The sequence below is a fragment of the Cryptomeria japonica genome, chromosome 6, assembly GCF_030272615.1.
Source record: "Cryptomeria japonica chromosome 6, Sugi_1.0, whole genome shotgun sequence".
Lineage (NCBI taxonomy): Eukaryota > Viridiplantae > Streptophyta > Pinopsida > Cupressales > Cupressaceae > Cryptomeria > Cryptomeria japonica.
In genome coordinates, this window is record NC_081410.1 from 119963775 (window position 1) to 119988376 (window position 24602).

General features: G+C 36.3%; 1 protein-coding gene across 7 annotated transcripts in view; it reads right to left on the minus strand.

Annotated features, from left to right (window-relative positions):
- The window catches only part of LOC131053738 (ubiquitin-like-specific protease 1D), a 163058-nt gene that overhangs the window by 71333 nt on the left and 67123 nt on the right, over positions 1 to 24602 (minus strand). For all 7 annotated transcript variants that reach the window (XM_057988380.2, XM_057988377.2, XM_057988378.2 and 4 more), the window contains exon 9: positions 23854 to 23945. In XM_057988380.2, coding sequence (XP_057844363.1) covers positions 23854 to 23945 — 92 coding nt within the window. The remainder of the gene's footprint in view (positions 1 to 23853; positions 23946 to 24602) is intronic.

A 24602-nucleotide genomic window follows, 5' to 3' on the forward strand; every position in this document is an offset into this window, starting at 1 on the left:
ACAAAACATACCACAACATAAATAATATCTAGATGGTGATATATGTCAAAATGTCGATTACAATATAGTTTGTGACTTTGTACAAAGTCAACTTGTAAACTAAGTACAAATTTCCAAAACATCAACTGTAGGCAATGACATGTTAGAGGGCAGGAGACCTTGATGATGAAGCTCTCGGGTGAGAGTCTATCCTAGCTCGTTCAATTCATTCAAGATCCATGTTGGCCATCCTCATGAGATCAAAATCTTCAAGCTCAAGTGGAGTATCATCATCATCATCATCATCATCATCATCATCATCACCATCATTAGTAGTAGCAACAATCCACTTAGACTTTGGATCTATCTCATTGAAGTCAATTGACTCTTCTTCCTCAATAGTTCCTGATTTTTCCCATGTAGAAATTACTCTTTGCCTTACAAGTGAGAAACACAATGAATAGTGAATACAATTTCAACTAACTTCAACCATGTATTTATATTCTTACCTTGAGAGTTCTTTAGCTTCAAACGGAGGTTGTGGTGAACAAACACCAAGTCATTCATTCATTGTTGTGTTAGGCGGTTGCATTTCTTGGAATGTATGTGTTTAAAAACACTCCAATTATGCTCACAAGCGGATGAGCTGCATGGTTGGATCAAAATGTGCACCTCCATCCACCTAAAATTTGGTAATTCGTTTCCAAAACAAGCCCACCATTGAGCAGAAAAACACGTTATATGGAGATGATATTGTAAGAATATCTTAAAAACTTAACAAATTTAATGACCATGTTGGCAAAATAAAGAGATTGTCAAAAGTTTATAGAGTCTACCTGGTTGGAAGGTCTTTCTACCTTCCATGACAGCCCTAGAAGAGAGAAAACCCCTAGCTTACTTGTACATTTCCAACTCTGACACTAGAAGAGAGAAAACCCCTAGCCTACTTGTAGATTTCCAACTCTGACATAACTGCATTAAATTTATCCTGGTTTGCAAATATTTTGTCCATGCACTTGAAGAAGCCTTGTTTGATCTCAACATCAATATCCATGAATGAAGTCTTGTAGAATAATGTAATGTCCCCTTCTCAACAATAATCAGTTCAGTTGGTCGATAGCCTATTCCGGAGACCCGTAGGCTAGTCGGAAGTAGAAATTAGGGTTTCCTACTTCTAGGGGAATGTCTCGACGTTTTTGGTGGCTTGCATGTTGGAGTTTTAAAGTTTTGATTATGGATTCCTTCTGGGTTTTCAAAAAGCTTTGCAATGATGGTACATTCATAACAAGCAATGAAGTTTGGTAAACTTACTATTTTTAGTAAGTAGGGGCAAGGACAGGTCATTTCTTTGGGTTTTTTTTTGGTTTTCTGAGAGCTTTGCGATGGTGTGACATGCAAATGAATCTAAAGACTTTTCAGGACTTACTATTTTTAGTAAGTTGCGATGGCTGCTCAAAATGTGGTTAAAATGCATTTGGACACACTTACTATTTTTAGCAGTATGCTATTTTTAGTAAGTGCTCTTTATAACAGTGCTATTTTTGGCAAGGTTTTTGCAGCTCAGTGCAGTGGCTATATTTGGCAGGCCAGTTCTCTAAGTTTGATCTCCTATATTCTTGGAGCTTGTTTTGGCAAGTTTAGCATTTGATGGAAAATGGTGTTTCAAGCTGAATAATAAATTAAGGCAAAATGGATGATTTATTAACGGATTGCTTAAGTTATATTTAAAGTCATTTTCTCAATTATATGTTGGGCGCTCATATTATGTATTATTTGCATTTTAATAAAGTGCCTTGTCTAGGCAAAATGGGACGACTTGGTGAAGGGATGAAATGAAATGCAAATTAAAAAAAAAAAAAGTAAATTTGAATTCCATTGTTAAGTCTCGCATTGGAGGGAAAAGGAGGTTCAATTTGGGAGAAAGTTATAAATAAGTGTCTTGGCCTTCATTTGAGACTATTTATTGCCTATCATAACGAAGTGTTGCCGAAATCATTTTAGACTTTGCTTCGAGGAATGCATACCTCCTAGTCTCCTTCGGTTTCGTGCTTGAAAGATAGCCCCTAGTTAAATATTGTGACTCTTTCTCACTCAGAGGAGTAGATTGAGCTTAATGAAGATGAAGTTATTTGATGCTTTCTGATTTTGGAGTGTTGTTTTCAATCTTGGAGTTTGTTGTTTGGTATGGAGCTGATCGTGAAATTCATTCATAGGACTCTGAGAGTTCAGTTGCTGCATCTAGGTATTTTCCTATGTTTTCATCTTGGTTAGGCAATTCCTTTTGCTAAGTTTCGTGGTGTTTGGTGTTGATTTGGATTTTATTACCAAAATCGCCCTCCTTACCTGGTCGTACCATGTATGTGAATGCCTTGGGAAGCATGCATTAAATATGTTGATCCGATTTGCAGCTAGTGGCTGGTCTTGGCTTGGGCGCTTCCTCTTCAGGGATCATTTGCATTTGATTTCAAGTCATTCGGAGTTGTGTGGGCGAAGTTATGAGCATTTATGTGATTTCTCTTCTTGCTGGTCTGTTATTTCAGTTTGTTGTTCTTTATATCAGACCCAAGTTATTTACCTATTTGGATCCTTTTCATATGCTGGATGGCTCATATTTGTTAGAGGATCAATTCCTAACATTTTGGTATGTTTTGGTATCAATTTTATACAGAGTTACCGGAAACGGCACCTCCTCCCCCCAAATACCCATTCCGGCGTATTTGATACGGATACGGATACGATACGGCTGCCATATGTTCTCAAAACGTGACTGGGCGTTTTTAAAACTTGCTATTTTTTTTTTGCCGTGTCACAAAAACTTGCCCGTTTTCCAAACGTTTCAGATTCGTTTGGATAGGCATTCTAAAAAAATCTACAGTAAACAGCCGATGCAATGCACAAATTATAGATATTTTCCTATAAATACATGGTCGGGCAGCACTATAATTCATCCAGTTTACACAATTAGCTTGAATTTTCTCATTTCCGTAGCTTTGGCTTGTAAATTTCTTTTTCTAGATTTTGGTGATAGGAGTTTACACAGGGGCAGTTGCGGTGATAGGAGTTTCTCTGCAGCTTCACTCACTTCTTTGCACGGCAGCTCCAACTCGCGCGACAGCAGCTTCAACTCACACGGCGGCAGCTTCAACTCGCGCGGTAGCAGCTTCAACTTGGCCGACAGCACCCAACTCGTAGGTAGGAAAATATTTATGCCTGTTATAAATTTATGATGTTTTGAAGTTTTGGTTTAAGTTTTATTTTTTTTAATTTAGTTTTAGTTTTATTTATATATTAATGTTTAGTTTTACTTCTTCTTTTTTTAATTGATTCACATTTTGATTTAGTTTATTAATTTATTTAGTTTATTAAATATTTAGTTTGATTTATTAATATTTATTTAAATTTATTTAACATGATTTATATTTAGCTTTATAACTTTTTTAAATTTTAATAGTTGTAGATTTAATTTTTTTTATTTAACAATACTTTTATACTTGATTTTTTAAAATTTATTGTACACAATATATAATTATAATATTATAATTTTTAGATTATATGTTTTGTAAAATTAATTTTTAAATAGTAAATAAGCATATAATATTATTTAAGTTACATTATCAAATTTTTTTTATTTAGTTTATTAAATATTTAGTGTGACTTGTTAATATTTACTTAAAATTTATTTAACATAATTTATATTTATTTTTATTTATTAATTAGTAATTTTATTTTAATAGTTGTAGTTTTAGTTTTACATTCTTAAATCGATTTTTAAATTATCATTTGTGTTTTATATTAAAGTTAATGTATAATTATTTATATTTTGTAATTTTATTAAATTATGTTTTTTGTAGGACAATAATCATGGCGACATCATCATCATCATCAGCCGAAAACGACAAATGGATCAAACCAAACCCTAGGTTTCCATTATGGAAATATGTCACCATCCTTGAAAAATTTCAACGTGGTGGAGGTTTTAAATGGAAGTGTCACGAATGTTTAAAAGATTACAATGGTTCTTATACTAGGGTTCGTGGGCACCTTTGCCACATAAAAGGTACAGGATGTGAAGTATGTCCTGGCCCAAATATTGGTAATCATCCAGGGAATGGATTGTCAGCATTGTCAGCAAAGAAGATTGCAAAATATCAGAAAGAAGAGGATGAAGCTAATATTTGGGCTCAAACATCGAATCAAAGGCCAAGTCTAAGTCTCAATAGACCCCCTTTGCATCCAACTTCAGGAACCTCTATTGGTCACAAGAGGACCAATTTAGGACCTCTTGAAAAGGCATTTAATTTGCAGAGTCAAGAGGATACAGATCAGAATATTGCACGTTGCCTGTATGCGAATGGAATTTCATTCAATGTGGTTCGCTCTCCATTTTGGCAGGAGATGGTTAGGTCAATTAATGAAGCCCCAAAAGGATACAAAGGTCCAGGGTACAAGAAGGTTCGTACAACCCTTTTGTCTAAAGAAAAAGATATTATTGACAAAAAATTGCAAGTGATTCAAAATTCATGGAAAATCTCAGGGGTTTCTATCATTTCTGATGGATGGAAGGATGTTAGAAATAGGCCACTAATAAATGTGGTTGCAATGAGCCCAAAGGGGGCTATGTTTTTGAAAGCAGTCGAATGCAATGCAGAAGAGAAAGATACCCAATTCATTGCCAACATTCTAATTGAGGCAATTGAGTCAGTGGGACCAAAAAATGTTGTTCAGGTAATCGCTGATAATGCAAAAGTGTGTAGAGCAGCAGGGTTGGTCATTGAAGCAAGGTATCCAAACATTTGGTGGACCCCTTGTGTAGTTCATTCTTTGAACTTGATGCTCCAAAAAATTGGCAAAATTTAATGGATACATAAAATCTATGAAGAAGCCAAAGAAATTTAGATGTTCATTTGTAATCATCATATGTCACAGGCCATTTACAAACAGTTCGCCAAGCAAGAGTTGCTAAAGGTATGTTTTGTATTAAAATTATTTTAACATTTTTTTTTTTAAATTTGAAATATTTGTAAGATTTATATGTTTCTAATTTTTTTTATTATTTAATTAAAGGTGGTTGAGACACACTTTGCCACGCACTACATTGTTCGCAAAAGGCTTGTGGATGTCAAACAAGCCTTGAAAAGTATGGTGATAAGTGATGTTTGGGCAATTTGGAGGCAATCTCAAACAGATAGAGCAACTAATATCAAAAGATTTATTCTTGATGATGATTGGTGGGCTCAAATAGATTATTTACTATCCTTCACTGAGCCAATATACACCCTCATTCATCGTTGTGATACTGATCAACCAATATTGGGTGACATCTATGATTGCATAGATACAATGGTGGAACAAGTCAGAGATATCATTATAGCAAAAGAGCAAGATCCCTCTGAATTTTTTTATAGGCAAATATATAAGATCATCAAGAAGAGATGGGATAAAATGACGACTCCTTTGCAACTTTTGGCATATGCTTTGAATCCCAAGTACTACCATGCTAATATGTTGGCATGGCCAAATAGGACAGCACCAAATATGGATGTTGAAGATGTTGAGAGCTATAGAAAAGCTTTCAAAAAAATGTTTACAGATCCTAGAATTGCTAAGGAGATTCGAGATGAGTTTGGGACATTTGCATCCTCTGATGGAACTTATGCAAATGTTGATGCAATGGCTGATAAAAAAGAAATGGATCCTATAAAATGGTGGAACTTCCATGGTGCTACAACTAGACATTTGCAAAAATTGGCTATCAAACTTCTATCACAGGCTTGAGTTTATATGAATTATGTTGTAATTTAAATTATTTTTTATTTAAATTTTTATTTGATAAATTGATTGTTTTGTAACTTATAAATTATAATATAAACTTTTTTACAAGTTTCAAGTTCTTCTGCATCTGAGAGGAACTAGAGTACATATGGCTTCATCCATTCTATGAAACGAAATAGGTTGGCAGCCAGCAAAGCAGAAGACCTTGTATACGTGCATTCTAATCTTCGCCTCCTGTCGCATTCCTCCGAAGACTACATGAAAGGACCTAGTAGACTTTGGGATGTACAACCTGAGATGAGTGACATTGATGTATTTGTAAATTCATTGACTCATCTCAATCCCATTGTTGATCATTCTGACATAGTAGGAGGATCCTCTGGTGAATCTTCAGTGCGTTCTGAGAGTCTAGTTGGTGGCCGCACTCAATCCAACTATCCTAACTCTTCGGATAATTTTGATGATCTAGATCTCCAGTTTCAGGAGAATAGTGATGATATTTTTGATAGCATGTGATTCTACCAAACTATTAATGTATTTGAGTTTTGTTTTAATAATAAAACTATATATAAGCATAGTCTTTTAGAATATGTCGCCAATTATGTGTCCATATTGCTTTCACAATAATGAAAATCTTCTCTATTAACTTAGAAAATTATGTTAAATATATATATGTATGTGTTTTTATGAATGCCGTATCTTGCCGTTCCATATTGTTTTTATATATGTATGTGTTTTTATGAATGCCGTATCTTGCCCACCAAGAGATTGCTTTGCTGATGCAGAGCTCCAACAAACACAAACTAAGGGAGATCTTTCTCCCAACTCACCTACTCAAATAGGTGACAACTCTTCTCAAACTCTCAAGAACCCCACATGGCTAATAGGTGCTCAATAGGCTTCAACAACCCAAAAGTGAGTCCATGCTTCCCAACCCTTGTCCAACCATTGGAATCCATTAGATTAGGTTCAACAAACTTGTTCAAAGGTCAAATTGAGTCTCCCAACAATTAGACCTAACCAAACTCTTTAACCCCACCCACACAAACTCAACTCCTATTAGGACTCGAACTTGTCCCTAGGTATGACTCACAATGCCAAGGGAATACTCACCAACCCAAGGGATTTCATGACACCCTTGAAGAGACTCCTCAACATAGGCAACGCACTACTCTTGACCCACCCATCCACCCTAATGGCCATAAAAAAAACTTGCTGCTATATCACTGGTTCATTGTGACAGCCACAACCTTGTTTAGAACAGTCATAAAAATCTGAGCCATCTCCCCTCTCTAGGGCTTACTATCACCTTCAAAGGTCACTAAGGACTCCCACACACCTTTCCCAATGGTCTTCCACTCACCAAACTCATTCATCTCATCACATTCACAAAATCTCAGTCCACTAGGTCTTTAGGACAGCAATATAACCAGTTTTAGGACAGTCATAAAAATGGTGAGTATTTTGACCAATCAAGGGCCACAAATGATTGTTTAGGGTCTGCACTAACCCCTCACACCTTCCCAACCCTTCACCCAACTTCTGGGAGCCCAATCTTGCACTCTCACCACCCAAACACCATCAATTCACTGTCATTTCCAGACTGAGACACAAAAAACTCAGATTTGTGTCACCTTTTAGCACGTGCCAACCTCTTCATGGGACCCTGTAAAGAAGAAAATATGAAAATAGACATTTACAAGGGTCATCCCATCCAATGACATGGGTTTTTTATGGTGGGATGATCAAAAATTACATTATTTTATGTCACTGGATACCCTAGCAAGGGTTTGTGACAGTTTTCACAAAAATTGATATAACTTCTTCAAAACATAATGAAATCAAATGAAACAAAAGCCAAATTTTAGGGGATTCTCTCCTCTTTCATTATCAAAAGGTTTCCAATGCCAAGAGACATGTTTTCACAGAGAAATTTGCAGCATATCAGACTGTTACGCCTGGGAAACAAGGAATATGCAAGGTAAAAACTTCACTTTTCATTAATTGTGCACTCTTACATCACCCAACCAACCCTTTGGTTGATGAAATAGGGGTATATATAGGTTCTTAAATCCTCCCCACATCCATAACCACCATTTGAATGTTAACCAGCCTCTAACCACCTTTAATGTACTTTTTGCAACAAAACTTACATTGACAACTTTTGTCAATTTTGACAACTTTTGCACAACTTGACTCCAAACCTAAAATAGGACCTCTATGACCTCAAACCACTATGAATACATTCAAATAGGCCCAAATATCCTCCATACATGATGAAATACCCCATTTGAGGCCTTTGACACACTTTCACCTAATAATGACAATTTTGACAACAATGAGACTATCAGGGCCCCATATTGAACTCAAACATTACAAATTGGTCTCAAGGACCTTATTACATGAAGAATGGTCATTCATGACCTTATTACATCTTGACATGTCATTAAAACTTGAAATAACTTAACAAGGCCAAAAAGAAGCACATGGCCACCTAGGTGCTCCTGCACCATTTGCCTGATACGAGACATCTGCAGGGCATTCTTAGCAACTCTCAATATTATTTTCGTTCTTTTGACAAATACCATTTGAAACGATACATTCCACCACTGACTTCATTTAGACACCAATTTCATTTAACCTTCATATTACCAGGAATTGGTGTGCAATGTGTCCATGCAAAGTCTTTCTAGCGTGGCATTGTGATCAAGAATCAAATCTACAAAAGCACTTAGCTTCAGCCTTTCAGCATTTCAATGCCACTACATCTATACAAATTCAGCTTCCTACTTTTAAATAGGAATTTGAGGATTTAGAAATTGGCTGAATAGTAAACAAGAAATTGTAATGATAATTGATAAAATCATAAAAGAACCTGAATAAACAGCTGGTTTCTAAAGGTTTGGCTTGAAATTGTATGATTGAGAGATGAACGTATCAGACTCCCATTAACAAATATTTGTTAATAAGCAACCTAGATGAATGTTAAATAATCAATCTTATACTATGACACATTAATACCAAGATTGGTACTTTTAGCACTATAATTCTCTTTTATTATAGGTAACCAGTCTGATATTAATTCTGATCTTTAATTAACAGAGGGTTTGATTCAAATCCCCTCAAAGATAATTTTTATGCAGTGAGTCTACTAGTACATTCTAAATGATTCTATCATACAGCCTGCTTTTTAAATGACAAGGTTTATGGTTACTGGTTACAGACTTACAATTACACAACTCCAACAAACAATACACCAAAAATGGGAAGACTGGAAATTTTTTAGTTTGAGGTAATGCTGGGGCATTTTTTTTTCTTTTTAAGTTCTACTCTGAATAGATTTATATTAGAGTTAGAATTCTGAATACTAAAGAGGCTTTTACTTATAATCTATACACTAATGGGGGATTAGGTAGAAAACATTAAGCTGTACATAAAATAGAAGATCCTTATTTTTTAATATTTCAAAATTATTTACTAATTATGTTACAATAAGCTATTGAGTCTAAAAAGCAATCAGTTAATAACATCTCTAACAGAATATCACAAAAAAGGAACTAACAATCCAGGGCCAAAGACAAAATGAGCACTTCAAATTGCATCAAAACCAACAACTATAACTAGCAGTACACATGTTGTCTCTGCTTTACAAATTACAGCTATATGATCTTATATAGTGACCAAAATATTACTCATTAATACACATATCAACTAGCACTTTCAACTTCTTTATCGAGTGCTTCAACACTTGCGGGTATTGCAAAGGTGTAAGTATTAGGCATAGATCTGTTAACTTCATTTATGTTTGTGCATGGTTGTGTATGTTTATGTGTTATATTAGATATGTATAACACACGAACATATAGACATACAAACATATATCGTAAAAAAGAAAGAACTATAAAAGAAGCTTAAGAAGCCTACTTTCAATTAATTTGCAGAATTTTAAGTCGCTGGTGAAGCCTCTGTCGCGTGACTAGAAAACAACACGTATTCACTTTGACTTCGACTAATTTCTCCTCTGCAACAAGCTGAATGAATAACCTGCTGCCGCGCAATGTGATAAATAGCAAATTCTGTAGACTTTTTAGGGTTTTCGCGGTAGTTTTGTCTTTTGTAGGCTTTCTGCGATTTTTATCCAATTAAACACGCATTTTTTTTGTGATTAAAACATGAAATAATCGTTGACAATTGGTAAAAATCATTGACCAATTAATTCCAACTTTTTGGGGAGAAAAATTGGCTCCAATTCCGATTCCTGATTAATCAAGTATAATCGCATTTTTTTGGCAAATTGTTGCTTCTATGATACAAACACTAGGCTCAGGTGGCAGTTTAACCCATTCCTGTGTCTGTGCTCTCGTGAAGGGTAGGGTGAAATGTCTCACCCTCTCTGGGACACTGAACATTTGAATAGTAGAAGTAGAATACCTTCTTGTTCTTTAATTAATTTAATAATTGATGAGGGTAGAACCCGAGACACAGAAAAATACAGCGATTTGCAACAAAAGATTATATTGATATTATTTGAAAACTATCTTCAATACATGCAAATGCCAACAAGAGGAATAAATCCTCACAGGCTGTAACAGATTACAGCTTTCTGAATGTCCTAGAAAACCCCTTTCTCAGAATCGAACTTTTCCCACCCAAAAACTATTACAAGATTACCCAAAATGAGTCCTAAATAGCCTCCCTAGGATTTGGAGCCAAAATTACAATTTGAAAATTAAAATTTGGCGGATAGGCGCCAAAACATGAAATTGGAAATTCTAAAATTGAGCCAAATTCGAAAACTGGAAACTTTCCGAAAAGCTGTCCAACTTTCGGCAACCATAACTTTTGATCCAACAATCCGATTGACGTGTCGTTTGAACCGTCGGAAAGCTCTCTGAGTGAAGAATATTCTAAGAATCTGCTCTACCAATTCCCGCCATTTTTGGGCCATTCGGGGCCATTTAGTGTCTCAAATCCGACTCGGTAGAATTTTTAGCAGATTTTCAAGAAACTAAAACATGAATAACTTTCAAACCATGAATGATTTTGACTTGATTCTTTCACCAAAGTCCTTATTTTTACGTTCTGAAGCTTCATGCAAATTTATGGCTCCATCTGCCTTCAAATTGAAACTTTCTAAAAATAGCAGGTTGGCTAGAAAAAGTAGATGGACAATTCTGACAATTAGAAATTCTTATTCGACCAAATGGGTATCTAGGAATGCAAAAAAATTAAAAGAAAACTTAACAAAACGAATTTTTTTTGGGTGATGCAGGATTGCCCTCACACCACCAGATGCTCCTGCATAAATAATAGTATGTCTTTGAATGTGATCTTTTAGAGCTAGATAGAAGTTGCAAAAGGTGTGGTTTTTTTGTGTTTGAAGTTTTGAATAGATAAATACTTTCTACTAATAACAAGAAGTAAACTGAAAACTGATTTGAACAATTACATTAACTTAGTTATCTTTATCAGATTTCAATTGAAGTTGAGTATACAAATCTTTAGATAAGAGTGCTACTACAAAGAAAATGAAGTCCTTAAGACCACTACCAACATATCCGGTAGCTTGAATTGTTACAAAGTTGGACTTTTGATGGCAGCACACAACCAAGTTGCACACTCAGAAAATGGTAAACTGTGATAAAAAATCTGCTCCCTTTGTTCCCAAACCCTTGTCACAAGGTAGTTTGCTGACAGCAATAGTGCTGGAATGCATAAACTCCAGTCACCCCTTGAGTTGGGAATATTTGTGAAATCTACAATTTTGAGTCAATACAGCCTGATGTAAGTCTGTTTTTAATGTGTTTTGATATCCTTTTAGCTGCTGGACCCTTTCAAAACTTGTTTGTTGTATTGGGATGATTGTATGACAGTGGTGAACCGATTAGAAAGGGGTTTGTGATAATACTGACCTTGCAAAGAGAAGAAGAGGGGGTCGGCCTACCAAGCAAGCAACCACCTCACTACAGTCACTGTCACAACTCCTTTGCTGGCCCAAAAAACTCCTCAAAATCACTGCCAAGTCTTCACACAATTCGTTCTAATATGTTGCTAATATATCCTTGCACAAAGATGACCCAAAACATATTACCAAACCTTCCAAACAAAAAGTACAGCCACACACACTAGCAGGTAGGTGGCTTCAGATTTGCAAACCAAAACTTATTTTCTTTGTTGCCTGATCGAAACCCCTGATATGGAGTTCCTCCTCACACCCTTGGCTAGTCTCTCATAGCTGTAGATGTGCAGAAACAATGCAGGTTTCTGTCTCCAAAGCCCTCAAAACCACAAGCTCCTCAAGGGAGACGAGAAAGAGAAATAATATCCAACATAATCACTTTGCTTCCAAGTTAGTTTTTTAATGAGTCTCCAAAGATATGCCCTAATTAGGGTTGTGTTGTGCCTTGCACACACTCCCCATCATCGACAGCCCCCCCCCCCCTTTTTCTCGTTTTTTTTGTCGCGTACTCACTGAGGTCTCGAGTAGGAGGTCTAGGTAGATTCGCGGGAAAGATGCAGCAGTTAGGAGTTTGAGCGTTGAGAAGATGATACTTCCTAAGTCCTAGGAAATTCGCACCTTGAAAGATGATCGCAATTCTATTCGCAAAGGAAAGTTGAATGAAGAGCCTAAGGTGAAATCGCAAATTTTGTCGAGTCGACATTGCTCATGGGCAAAATTCAAGCCTGAAGCCGGTAGAGATAGGTGAGCAAGATATTTCTCGCAAAAGCCTCTTTTAGGCCTAGGGGAAGAAGGGGCTTTCAAATTCGCCCTTTAAGCCGAAGAGAAGACAACTTACAGAGCTCAAAATCGGCCTCTAAGGTCGAAATGCAAAACAAAGGCTCACAAGTTGGCTTGAAAGGCCGAAATTCAAGCCAAAATCTAGGTTGCCAGTTCGGGTTCGAAGAACCAGTACGCCGGTACGGCAAAATTTTGAAAAGGGATTTGGGTTCGTTAGTACAAAAACATGTAAATTATATATATATATAAGCATGAATTAAGATTAGCATGTCACATTGCATCATATAAACAACAAAACCAACATAAACTTGTAATCATAGCATTATGATCATACCATAACAGCATCATATACATCAAGTTTAATATCAAAATGACAAAATATTCAAGTATCATTGTTTCAACTTTCAACAATTTAAAGTTTGATCATCAAATGGATTCTCTAATTCATCATCCTCATTCTCCGCCTCCTCATCATTGACATTGACATCAAATGAATCAATGCCAATGCCAATGCCACTTACACTTGCACTTGCACTTTAAGTTTGCTCGCTATCAGAGTTATCAAATGCAACAAGCTGAGAAGTGAAATCATCCAAATCAATATGTTTTGGCTCCATATCCCACATCTTCATTTCCCCTTGCTTGTATTCATGTTGCTTGTGTGAAATGAGCCAAGTTAATGTTTTAAAACTCACTTTTAGGGTCATATTTTAATTTTTTATGTGGTGGAATTTTAAAAAAATTAAATTTTGCAAAAAAAAATCCATTTTTGGGTTGTCAGACCCCTAGGTTCGACCTGGGTCCTCTTGGGTTCGCCCTGGTTCGAACTAGGCTTGTGAATCACGAACCCTGTCCGAACCACAGGCGAACCGGACCCGAACCCCGAACCAGGACTGACCCGGACCAGTACCAGGGGTCTAGGGGGCCAAACCCGGTAACTCAGACCAAAATACTTAATAAAGGTCAGAATTCGGCCTAAGGGGGCAAAATGCGAGACAAAGACTCCAAAATTGGTTTTTTAAAGCTGAAGTGCAAGGTTCAAAATCGTTAAAGAGCTAAACTCGGCCTAAAAGGCCAAAATGAGAGCCCAAGAAGGAAAATCGGCCAAAAAGGCCAAAGTGCGAGGTACAAAACGTCTTTTAAAGCCGAAATAACACTTAAAATTGGAAAATCGGCCTCCTAGGCCGATTTGGGAAGTTTTGCAAAAAGCCCCCATGGGCTGAAAATCAACAAAGTTTGCAAAATAAGCTTAGGGGCTGAAAGTAGGGAGAGCACCGTCGAAAATCTAACAACTAAAATCACTCAAATCACGCTATAAAACACCTTCACCAAAACCGCGCAAGAAGTCCAAAAAGGTCGAAAATCAACAAAGGCTTGCAAAATGAATTAAAAGGTTGAAAACTTAAGCCGAAAGTCACAAGGGCTTAAAAACATGCAATTCAGGCTTTAGAGCCGAAATAAGGAGAAAGAATCAAAATTGTGAAAAGAACATCATTTTGCCGAAAAGGTAAGGAAGTGAAGTAAAACCCTCTAAATCGCGAATATAACCTCTTTAGGCCGATAAAGGGAGGAGTCCATCGCAATATACAGCTTCAGTTCGCACAATCTATCTGCTATTTGGCCGAAAATATTCAAGAGACGTGAAGTCACAGAATTGGCCTCCATAAGCCGAAAATGAAGAAATAGTCTAAATCGTGCATTTCATCTTTGTGGCCCGAAGTTTGGAGATAGGGTGCATAAAGGCTTATACAATCACGTGAAGCTTATCCAAATCGCACATTTCATAACCCAAATTCATAGAGGGGCGGTTAGCTAAAAGGTAAAAGAGACCAAAATCGCTCATTCTGATTGTCAAAATTCCGAAATTGCTAGGCAAGATAAATGAGTAAGGAAGAGTCAGTGGGTTTCGGTCTGATTGCAAGAAGTTACAAGGAGCAAGAGTTCTCTCATTCTCATCAATATAGCCAAATCTTCCTAGGGAAAACTCGGCTTCGGTTCATATTTTGAGAGCTAGCCGTTTGGGGTAAACCCTAAGTCACGCAAAGCCACACTTTCTCCCTAAAATCGTGAGTTTGCAAAGAAAAGCGACAGGGAAAGAAGGCCGAATTTGAAAGCATGGGGCGAAACGGGAGATAAAATTGCGCCCCTTTGCCAATCCACCCGAACTTCAAGCTAGATAGAGCTTCGGTCAGTCAAAATCGCACCATCAGCATTCACGGTTCAAATCTCTTCAAATACGCTACGTATGTTACAGACATTGCCCTCCAAGTGGTTGAAGTATTGTAATTGGCTATATTAATTAACCTAGGGTCAAAAGGTAAATGGCAATGCAAGTAAACTTTAAAATCACAACCCAAGCGAACATCAACACAACTATTAACTGTCAAATTAGCCCTCTAGCCAAAAAATTTCAGACTTGTGCAAAATTTAGGAATTCTGGTCCGAAACCTCGAATCGCATAAAACCATCTTTTCAAAACACACATTTTAAACAATCAGCACAAGCAAAATTGAAAACTTAAACGCTAAGTCACACAAATCAATAACATTGGCAACCTTTTTGTCGTCAACAACATAAAGAGCAACATTTTGAAAATTTGCTCAAACCAATAATTAACCAAACCAACAGATTTTCAAATTCAAAATGCATTTAATCCCCAGCATAGGATTCAAATTGTTTAAAAGGCCTGTTTCAAAACGTTTTTGAATATTAAGTTGTCTGGCTGTTTAAACAATTTTTTGTTGCTAACGTTGTCTTCGAGCACTACTAACCCATATTTTCACATTAAAACCTATCTCGTAATCAATGTCCGAGTGTGCAAGATAAATGCCTAAGCAGGCGACAGAATCTTCAAACACACCCGACGCGCCAGGAGCATCACAGACCTCTAGAGTTGACATCCCTCGTAAGCTTGAAAAAATGAAATATCAGTATCGAGGAGTGATTAAAGAGTCAAAAGTCCAAAGTATTTGGGACAATATAGGGGATACAGACCTCAGGCACATAGACATTCAGGACTTCAGAAACAAGGTGTACTCTCCCAATGCATATGGCAAACCCAGACAGATGCTAGAAAGTGGTATTGCTCAGGCTGTTGGTTTCCCACCGACAGTGCAAAATTATGAGCTCGTGGTTGAAGCAGCCAAGCATTACCGGCCTGAAACCAGATTAGTGGTGATAAGAGGGATGCTAATGGCTGACTTCACACCTGAGGCTATTGGAGAAACATTTGATATCCCACTTCCTGAGCATGCCACTGCAATAACCATTGTCGAAGCCCAACTCGCTTACGACATGAATCCTAATCAGTGCAAAACACTGATAAATGAAGAATTTTTTAAAGAAAGAAAAGCCTCAAGCACTAGGATTGGCAAAAAGACCAGCAGAAGCGAGTTCAACAACGAATATGGGGATATGGTTACCTTGCTTAGCCAAGTCATGGGACTTCCCCACTCCAATCTATTTGAGGAATGGATGTTCTATTTTACCGAGCAAGTCTTCAGTGGGAAGGCTAAGTTTGACTGGGCTCAAATCATCAGCGACAACATTCATACACAGTTGGTTGAGCTCGAGGAGAAAACGTACTTCACCATGACCTCCTACTTAGTCTATATGTTTGCTCGGCATCAGCCGCTACCAGGATTGATCAAAAAGGGTGAGATTGGGAACAGGCCAAATCAAGTGAAAGTGTATGACCGCTACCCTCAGTTGCATTACTATAACATAGCTCAGAGAGAGAGAAACAACATTGCGTATGCAATTGGTTAGTATGAGCGTGTAAATGGCGCTTTTACAATGCGCATGGTCAGATTAATGCAAGGGGGGTTGCATATAAGATTATCAAAGCAGGCTACCACACTGATTCAGAAGTACAGTGCATGGTTCACTCAGTTTCCTCGATTCTCCTACATCAGAATATCAAGCTTTGAGGGAACACCGTATCGGCTTCCCCATTACCCATCAGACAGATTAGTGCTTATCAAATTAACAAAGTGGTGCATTTGTAAGCCAAATGAGTATTTGAAGAGAAATCTCCAACATTCTCAACTGGTTGGTAGTCCTTCACTCATTTTTGAGATTAGAAGTTAATTATGAAGTTATGCCTTAGTTGTTTATATTAGATTGCAATGAACTTACAATTAATTTGAATTACTACATATATTGCAAACTTATGTCTCAAGATAATACCAATTAGTTTGAAGATTATCAATTAGTTTATCTTGATGATATCTACCTTGAATCAAAATGGATCACAACTAATAAGGCATTTGTTGATGCCATCTTGAATGATGCATTTGATGACCATGATTAAATGCAAGAGAAGCATGATGTTGGAGCTTCACATTCACATTTTGTAGCCCCAAAACCTTGTAAGTTATAACTTGTAATTTACTAAGATCCATTAAGAGCCTAGGCTCATATTATCTTATTTTTAACTCTAGGTACCATATTTGGCATGGAATATCAAAAAATATTACCCCATTTTTAGGAATATTTCATCATTTTTTAGTATTCCAAGTTTTCTCTTTCTAAAACTAAGTAATTGAATTCCCTTTATACTCTTAGTTTGATGCGTCAATCTCATGTACATGGAATGCTACTATGGGTGTTTAACACAATTGAGTATAAGCAACTCATCATGTTCCTAGTGAGAAACAGATTTTCAACTTATGCTCTTTGCATGAGTTGTAAGTCAAGAAGCATATCATCTTGTGATGAGCATACAGTTATAGTAAGAGGAGGGCGTGGGGGGTGGGTCAAGTAGGGGTGGGGAGTGCAATAGTGTAACAATCTTTACTTTTTCAAACTAAATACCATAAGCATAACAATTGCACAATAACAACAAAATAAGATGCAACAATTACGCAACACAAGGAGAACACGAGATTTACATGGAAACACTTGCGTGGGAAAACCATGGCAAAATATTGCTTAATTTATATCTAAATATTTGTAGGTACCAGCCTACAGGAGACACCAATACTCACTAAGAGCCACCAACATCTTAAATTTGTAGGCACCAACCTACTGGAGGCACCAACTCAGCACAAATTAGCGAGAGACACCAATCTCTTCTTTAGGAAGCACCAACTTCCACAACAAAGTTTCAGCTTCAAGATGTTGCTTCTTTAACGAATGATGGGTATCTTGATCTTCTTCCTTTTATTCATTCCATGATTTCTCATTAATCATAAAATACTTGTATGGTCACACAATTATTTCTTCCACCAATCTATCTTTTATACTCAATCATAAATGCTTTATCATTCATATCCCTTTCCCTATACTTCATTCCCTTTCAAATCTGCATTTACCATTCTTACGAATCTGCCATAAACTCTTCTTACAATTCTGCCATAGATTCTTCTTAGAAATTTGCCATTGATCCTTCTTACAAATCTGCCTTCAACTGCTTTGATGATCTTCTTTTTATCTTCTCATCTGCAGATCTGTCTATGTAAGTATGATATATACTTTTTATTCCTCACTTATTTTCATCACTTCTCAAATGCCTTTATATTTTCAACAATTCTATGAAAGGAGATCCCTTTTGCAAAGGGAGATAACTCTTCCTAGACAACACACCTCTTCATACACATACCTTTTGATTTGTATTTTTATTTTGTCTTTAGATCTACTTTTACGTCTTCTTCACACAAAACTGCTAGTATATAAATTTAAATCTCCTTCAAGCATCTGCTTAAACCTTCTTCAAATCTGCTTACAAGGTCTGATCTAATTCCTTCATATCTACCCCTTGATCTGAATTAGATCTGCTCCAATATGCTTAAAAAATTTCTCTAATATACTGCTGTAATCTTTCTCTTAGATCTCCTATATAAAATCTGCCTTTGACTGATCTTCTACTATATTTTCTTCACATCAATCTGCTGATGTATATCTGATTTATCTATTTGTCTTCCACACCACTTCCTCCACTTTCCACAAACTCCCTTTTATATCTTCTTCTCTCTTGTGAAGACAGACATCTGTTTGAATAGTGATGTCTTTTCCAAAGAATCATGACTCTTCCTTCCTCATGTGTTTGGATGATGATCTTCACATGGCACACTTAATTATCTCCCCTTCTAAAATCTGCTTGCAACTAGAAAGATGTACCTTTTTAAATCTTTTTATTTATCTTTTCTACTCATTTCTTTTTATACCTTCCATATATCTTCTTTCTTCACACGAAAGGATGCATCTTTTAGAAGAGATGTATCTTTATAAAAGGATGTGTCCTTTTGTTAAAACTAATTCCAAAATCTTTTCTTCATTCTAATCAAGAACTGCCTTTTATTTCATATGATATATTGATTAGAACTTGCCTTCTTTATGTCCCACACATCTCCTATTAATACTGTTGTGACATTTTCACACATCGCCCCATCGCAAATGGGGACCCCCCACTTTTTGCTTTGCTTAGTGTTCTGCTTGGTAGTTTCTTGATTGTTAACCTTTACTTATGAGTGGAGGATGGTTCTGTCAGCCCAGGATGAGTAGTTGAGATCACATTGCTAGGAGATGTCAAAGTTGCAAAATTGCTAATATTGTCAGAAGGCAAGAAAGTTGCAAGTTGCAAGGAAAGATGCTAAGTTGCTAGGGTTGATTTGTTTAAATGTCGGAGTTGGAATTAGATGAGTCTTGCGTGATTAAGTTGTTTTAGGTAATCAAGTCATCAAGATCTCATTTGCAAACATGAATAAGTCACTAGGGATTTAAGGTAGCATAGGTCAAGATTGAGGCTTGGTGGTCATGAATTGCTTTCCATGATGAAAGAATAACCAAATGATGAAACATCAGGCTCATTAAAGTTTTCAGGTGAAAATTTGGTTGTTTTAATTTTGCTTAAGGTATGCTCTTGGCAGTGGCCTGCTTACTAAGAGCTATTTGTGCAATTGAGGGTGAAAAGGCCGCCCAACTTGTGCAAATGAAGGCATAAAGGCCGCCTTAGCAAGCTGACTTGTGCAATCAACCACTTAAAATGCACCCTCAAATATGTGCAAATGAAGGCATAAATGTCAACTCTCTTGTGCAAACCAATCGCCAAATGCCACCACACTAAGCTTGATCTAGGCAAGAAATCCTTGTGCAAACAAAGGTCTAAATCACGCCCAAGTTGTGCAAATGAGGAACAAAATACTGACCTGTTTGTGCAAATTAGCACACAAAGGCAAGAGTGCGCTATGTCTAGAACAAGTTGTGCAAATGAAGCACAAAAGCCGCTTTGCATTGTGTAAACAAAGGTCAATTTGCCGAAATCTTTGTATGGTTGAAGGGTGAAAAGGACGCCTAAGGCATTGTTAAGTGCAAATGACCATGAGATGTGCGCCTTACTTGTGGAAATGAGATCCAATTCACCGCCATCATTGTGCAAACCAAGGGTTTAAGACCGAATTGATTATGCAAACAAAGAGATAAAGGCCGCCTGGAGTATGATTGTGTAAATGAAGGGATCAATACCGCCAGGTTAGTGCAAACAAACTACAAACCACCACCCAAAGCAAAGTGGTCTAATGCAAACAAAAGATAAAAAACCGAATTCATTATACAAATAAAGGGTTAAGGGTCGAATACATTGTGTAAATGGAGGTTAAACTGCCACCTAGAAAGTGCAAATGAAGGGGTAAAAGCCGCCTTCATTGTGCAAATGGAGAACTTAATGCTGCTAGCCAAGTTGTACTAATCAATCACCAAAAGCCAACCTCTCCTATACATGCTTAAGCATTGATATTAAGTTGGCCATCTTGAGTGAGATAAGGCGCTCAGAAAATAGAGGAAATTAAAACATTTTATATGCTAAAACAGGTCGACCAAACATGAAGATGGAGAGACAAAACCCTCACATCCACGTCTATATAGAGGGAGTTTATCACCTCATTCCAAACATCATTCAAATAATAACCAGCGATTCTGATCAGAGCAGAGCGAAATACCTTTAGAACAAAAGATTTTGATAATAAAGATCATCAAAAGTTTGATCATTTCATTGATCATACTCCCAAGGCGAATTTTGCTCAAGGCAGCAATTTTGTAGCAAAGTTTGATCATTTCATTGATCAAAATTTACCCCAAAGTATTGCGATTCTGATAAGAGGGGTTTTGAACTCAACTTGGAAGGATTTTCAATCCACTTTTGATGGTAATCTGGGAAGAATTGTGTGAAGTTTCATGCACCATCAGACCTGTAGCAAACATAAAATCAGACTTCAATCAGCCCTTGAGACATCATTTGATTAGACAAAATCAGACATATAGAGATGAAGGATAGGTAAAATTAATATGTACCTTATGATGTTTGATATCTTATTGTTTGTTTTGCAGGTGGAAGATAAGGAGCAGGTCTGATTGTAGGAGGATCAGAACAGCAATTCAAAGGGGTTACTTCAACATCAAGATCAAGCTCGAGTCATACAAAGTGAAGATCAAAGTCAAGGTCCAAGATCCAAGAAAGATTAGAATCCTACACCCCAAAGCATATCAACATCATTGCAAATTCAAAAGACAAAAACTTCATCAGCTAATGACAAAGAGGACATTCAAGGCTAGCATTACAACTTGAAAGGATCTATTTGAAGCTTTCCTCACATCAAACTTACATCATCAAGGTCTCTACTTGATCAAGATATCAGCTCGACACCAAGAAGTCAAGGACTTAGGGCATGAAGGTAAGATAACTTACATGATGAAAGAATGTTTTACAATCTTGAATTCCCTTCGGGAATCCAAGAATCATAGTCAGTACATTGAGGAGTTAAATCCAACCGGGTGTATCATTCATCAAGGTAGAATCATGAACAAGGGAAGATCAACCAAGGGCATCACATAAACTACATCCAGTCTGATCAAGGAAGCAGATAGTTTCATAAGAGTTAATCAAAGATCGACTTGATCAAGGTGATGCTTCCCTTCATCATCATACCATCACAATCAGTCAAAAGGCTAGAGATGTTGAGTATTAAGGGATATTGCTCAAGGCATCAACACTTGCTTGTGATCTTGAGTATCAAGTCTACAATGAAGTGGCATCCTTGTCATCACTTAAGCAATCAAAGGATTCCATGTCAACATGTCCAGATGCAATGTATTTGACTCACCCATGGAGGCACAAGATTTGAGATACCTAATCTTATTTTCTATTGGTTCACATTCAATGTGTGGCACGTGTTAAACTAAATGTAATTTTCTCATTGACCGAAAAGGTAGTTGTTATAACAAACCCTAATTAGGGTTTTCACTTTGTAATCTTGGCCATTGATTGTGAATCAATATGAGCCATTGAATTGTATTGAGAGCACTATAAAAGGCTCAAATCACTCATTTGTAAAGGGTTAACAAGACTAGAATAATAGTGGAGTAATAGATAATAGTTCATAGATAGTAATCAATAGTTAGCAATTAAAATAGAAGTTAAATTAGGAGAAGGCAAAGATTGTTGCCAAGACTTTGTTGTAAAGAGCATATGATTTCATTGAAGCTATGGTGGATTTGATGTGTTATTTCAACAAGTTGCATGGTCTCTACTTCTCATTTGCTTCCACATTGATTAGATCAATGAAAGGAATTGTGAATGACTAATGGTGAAATTCGTTTATCCATACCACTAGCAATTTGCTGATTGTAAGTTTGCCTTGTGTGGTCAACTGGAATCCTTAAATGAGCTTAACTTCAATTACTATTCATACCTTGACATGCATCACCTTGATGGTATCCTTGTTGTTAATAGTAATTAGAACATCACGTGCTTACCTTAGAAGATCGCAATAGCTTTGTGGAGTTGTTTGTTGATGGCGAAGCAGAGCTTAGTTGAATTTCACCTAATCGTTCATTGTCTCTTGCATTCTTAGGAGTAGTAGAGTCTTCTCAAACCCTATCCTTTTGCCCTTTTTAATCAAGTTAATTTCCACATTCTGGCAAAATCCAAGCGTTCAACATTCAAGTATTCAACATAAGTCCCCTAGATTACCAGCAATCACATCAACCAATTAAGCTATCCACAAGTCAAGACCTGACTATAGAAACCTTGGAGTCATCTTGGTTGATCATATAATTCAGCATCCAAGAAGATTTTAATCAAGAGAGGATAGAATACCTTTGGTATTTTAATATGTGTTACAGGTGTCTAAAAACACATCAACAAATACATGGTTGGAGGCTTTTTTAAAAGACATAGCTTATGAAGAGGTGCCTCTTCATAACCTCAATTTGTCCTTGTTATGGATGCACCAAATTAAGGGGTCAACACAATTTAAATCATTTTATTGTTTAATATTCTTTAATCCACAATTTCATATGCTGCCACCATAATTAAATATAAATTTGATCTTCAACATAAATTGCTTCATCTTAACAAAGGTAGTTGTTGCCCCTTTTTTGGCAAATCCCAAGTTTTTGAAAATTTTGGGCCAGCCAAGTCATTGCGGAGTCCAATTTTTTCAACTATGGTTCAGATATCCCAACCAAATATGTATGCCTTTGTTCCATCAGTAGTGTTACCAACAAATTCTATCTCAATGGTTACATTGGAATTCTAATTTCATGGATAAACAAATTATGTTTCTTGTCCTAGCATGAGTACCTGTAGTAGGAAACATCTTGTAGCTACAACAATTTACCATAAATGTCATAGAACAATTGCACTTTCACCTTGACTACTTAAAGGCGAACCTGCATTCTAAGACCCAGCATATTGAAATAGAGAGGAACATTTTTTGGTTGTTTTACCAACCATTTCACTGTTACAACTTACAAGGACCATTCATACTTCCATTTTAGGGACGTTGCATATTTAGCTCATGCTGGAAATTATTTGATTCCATAAAAGATTAGGCACAATGCCCTAAAATTCTAGGGCACTCAAGTGGACATTCTACATCAGATACATGCTAACAATGTTGTTTGTCTTATAGACAAGTGTTTAGCTTCTTTGTCACTCAAATTTTTTCTTTAGAGATGTTTTCATCTCCTTAATATCATGCTGCAATTCTAGACATTCTCACTGTTGTTATTACTTGATAATGTTCTCAGTCCCTTTGACCTGTGGGCATTAATATAATACAGTTTCATTTATTTCACCTCTTTTGATTTTTATTCTTCAAATGCATTTGTATAAGATGTTCATGAAATAAACTATTCAGATCCATGTCTATAATACATCATGAAACAATATTAATGCTCTATGTCCATTTCTGTTTATTTAAAAGTTTAATAGATTTCTTTTGAAATTAATATCCGGAAACATAAATTTATTAATGCAATAAGATATCCTCTTTAGGACCAGGATAGCAAAAAATAAGATACATTTGCATCTATAAAACTAAGTAAATCTTACCAAAAAGGGTGATTTTTTTCACAAAACTTACTCATAGTATATAGGTAAAAATACATATGCCTTGTCAAAAATGCTGACTCCTTTGAGCCACCTCCGAAGTTTCACAAGTGAATCATCTTTTTTCTGTGAAATCATCAGTATGAATGCACCATAATGGTCATGTTATATAAAAGCAATACAATATTTTCAATAGCTATTGACAAAAATAGAAAATTGCAAGGAAATCAATTTCATTAATGCCCCCAAGTAACTACAAACGATCAACAGGTCACTAATATATAGCAGCACATAAAGAAAACAATCATGTGAAGCAACTTATCCTAGCTAAAATCTTAGATTCCAATTCCCTAATGAAAACTGTATATGACTAATAGTAGAAGAAAGAGATGCTATCAAAAAGAGAATTCAGTAGTCAACAAAGAAGAGTAAATTATTAATCAGCATCTTCATGTCAAGCTTGTGAAACGCATTTGATCTTATAGTGCGAAAGAAAAACTGATCAAATTTGAAGAATAACCTAACAAGAACAAATTATCTCAAGATGCAATCCCCATCTAGAACTAATCATGAGCAACTTAAAACCAATCTAACATGTACGTAGCTACGATATACTAGCATGGCTTCCAAGACTGACCTCCCTCCAACATCTCTAGAAGCTCAAAATTATTTGCTAAAACCTCGCACCTCTACTTTGCAAATTTAGTATAATCTTTTTTGTGCTTTTGTGGCTAATAAATTCTTATCCAATTTCATATGTTTTTTTACCATTTTTCATAAGAC